At 31.9% G+C, this 1,810-nt stretch overlaps 1 protein-coding gene across 1 annotated transcript in view; it reads left to right on the top strand.

The window, feature by feature from the left end:
- Positions 1-1,586, top strand: part of sorcs3a (sortilin related VPS10 domain containing receptor 3a) — a 129,738-nt gene extending 128,152 nt beyond the window's left edge. Inside the window, exon 27 of the mRNA XM_016560119.1 lies at positions 555-1,586. Coding sequence (XP_016415605.1) covers positions 555-613 — 59 coding nt within the window. The 3' untranslated portion in view covers positions 614-1,586. The remainder of the gene's footprint in view (positions 1-554) is intronic.
- The last annotated feature ends 224 nt before the right edge of the window (positions 1,587-1,810 follow it).

Here is a 1,810-nt window from a genome sequence, read left to right as displayed (position 1 = left end):
GGGATGAAACATTTTTTTTTTTTTTTTTTTGCTTGATTTCTTACTTCAGTTCAGTGACAGTATCGGTGACAGTTCAGTATCTAGCCTACTTTCCATTCATTTTGCTTGCCTTCACTAGGATAAATGTTTAATGACTCTAATCCAGAAAACATCTAGTTTGTTCATTTATAGTTGAGTAATATATAGTTGGACGTATAATCAAGCATTTAAAGATAACATAAAATGGCATTCACTATGCATTTAATGTCTATAATGTTATGCATTTCGAAGCAAAACCATATATTCAACTTGAAGTCATGTTAAGACTTGATTTTATCCATTGAGATTTTATTGAATCGTGAAAGTAGGTCTGGGTTGAAGATGAGTTGTTTCAGGTAGTTATTTAAATAACTAAAGTTACATTTAAGTTATTTAAATTAAATGCAAGATTATTAAATAATTTTTCTTCTGAATAATCATCCAGGGACATGTGTTAAGAAAATACATACAGTCAATTTTGTTTGTTGAAGTTAAATTTTGAAGGCTAATGTGTCATTTCTGTTTTCGGCAAGTAGGCGGTGTGATCAACAACTGTGAAAGCACAAGGGAGATCCCGAACTGCACGAGTGTCTGAAAACTTCAGGAAAGAAGCTGGAGGCATATTGTAATAATGTGTACAGAGGTATCACAGTTTTAAAGGTTGACAGTTTTCCTTTTTGCTTTTTTTGTAATTTCAAAACACTGACATTGTTAATAGTTTTCTAAGGAGCTCAGATTTGCATGGGTGTCTTGTTTGTTATGATCTGTGTGGAATATAAGAATAGACTTAACTACTGTACAAGTTACTGAAAACATGTTTGGTTGAGAAATTAGGAAAATTTGCCAGCATTTGAAATTCCAAAAGTTTTGTTCTGAATATTACGGAGCAATGAGCATAATGGAAAATTGGGAGGAAAGCCACTACACCTCTCTCGGGTTTTCCCCACTGCATTTCCTTTGAACATTATTGAATTTGTTAGCCTGAGTCAGATGGCTTTTTCAGATTTGAAAAAAGTGGCTTTTAGTATCAAACAATTGTGATTTTTGTTGGCTCAGAACTTATTTATGCCAAGTTCGTTTAACTGTTCAAACTGATTTTTCACACATTGTGAAGAGTGAATTTAGTGTCTATATTAACTTAATTTTTAGGTTTTTAATCTCTTCAGTAGGTCATGTCATTTTTATATCCGTTATAACTTGAACTGAGGGAAAAAAATTGCAGCTGAAGCATGCAAACAAGTCAACAGTGTTTATATCCCTCTCTATATTACAGCTTTGCCTTCATGTGAGCAGTTCTACTCTGCAATCTTCTAAATTGGTGGTTGTTAAAAACATTTCAACTTTTAATTACACATTTCTCTTGCTTATCTAGCCTTCGTCTAAAGGCGAAGAGATGTGGACTAAAATGTGAATTTTTCAAAAGTGAGATACCTTTCCAAAAGCACTGTGATACAACGTCAATTTGAAGGCAAGCTTTTTGTACCTCTATAAAGCAGGAATATAGCTATTAAGAATCATGTCTCTATAGCAAAGCTTTTTTTGGAGCTCAAACTTAGTTAAAAGTCCATGAAATAAATCTCTTGATATACATTTGAATTTGTTTGTAGATAAATGGCTTACAGAATCATTTTGCTTCATAAGTGAATGCCTTACAAATAAGAATGCCTTTTGAATAACGTGTATTCATCGTAATAGCTGGCCATTTACAATTTAAAATTAATTTATAACATTTTAACAATGTTAACACAGCCATTATTTAGTTAACATTTTTTTTTTTTTTTTTTTCCCCCAA

The sequence above is a fragment of the Sinocyclocheilus rhinocerous genome, unplaced genomic scaffold (assembly GCF_001515625.1).
Source record: "Sinocyclocheilus rhinocerous isolate Xijiao unplaced genomic scaffold, SAMN03320098_v1.1 scaffold1880, whole genome shotgun sequence".
NCBI lineage: Eukaryota > Metazoa > Chordata > Actinopteri > Cypriniformes > Cyprinidae > Sinocyclocheilus > Sinocyclocheilus rhinocerous.
This window is presented reverse-complemented; position numbering and strand designations above follow the sequence as displayed.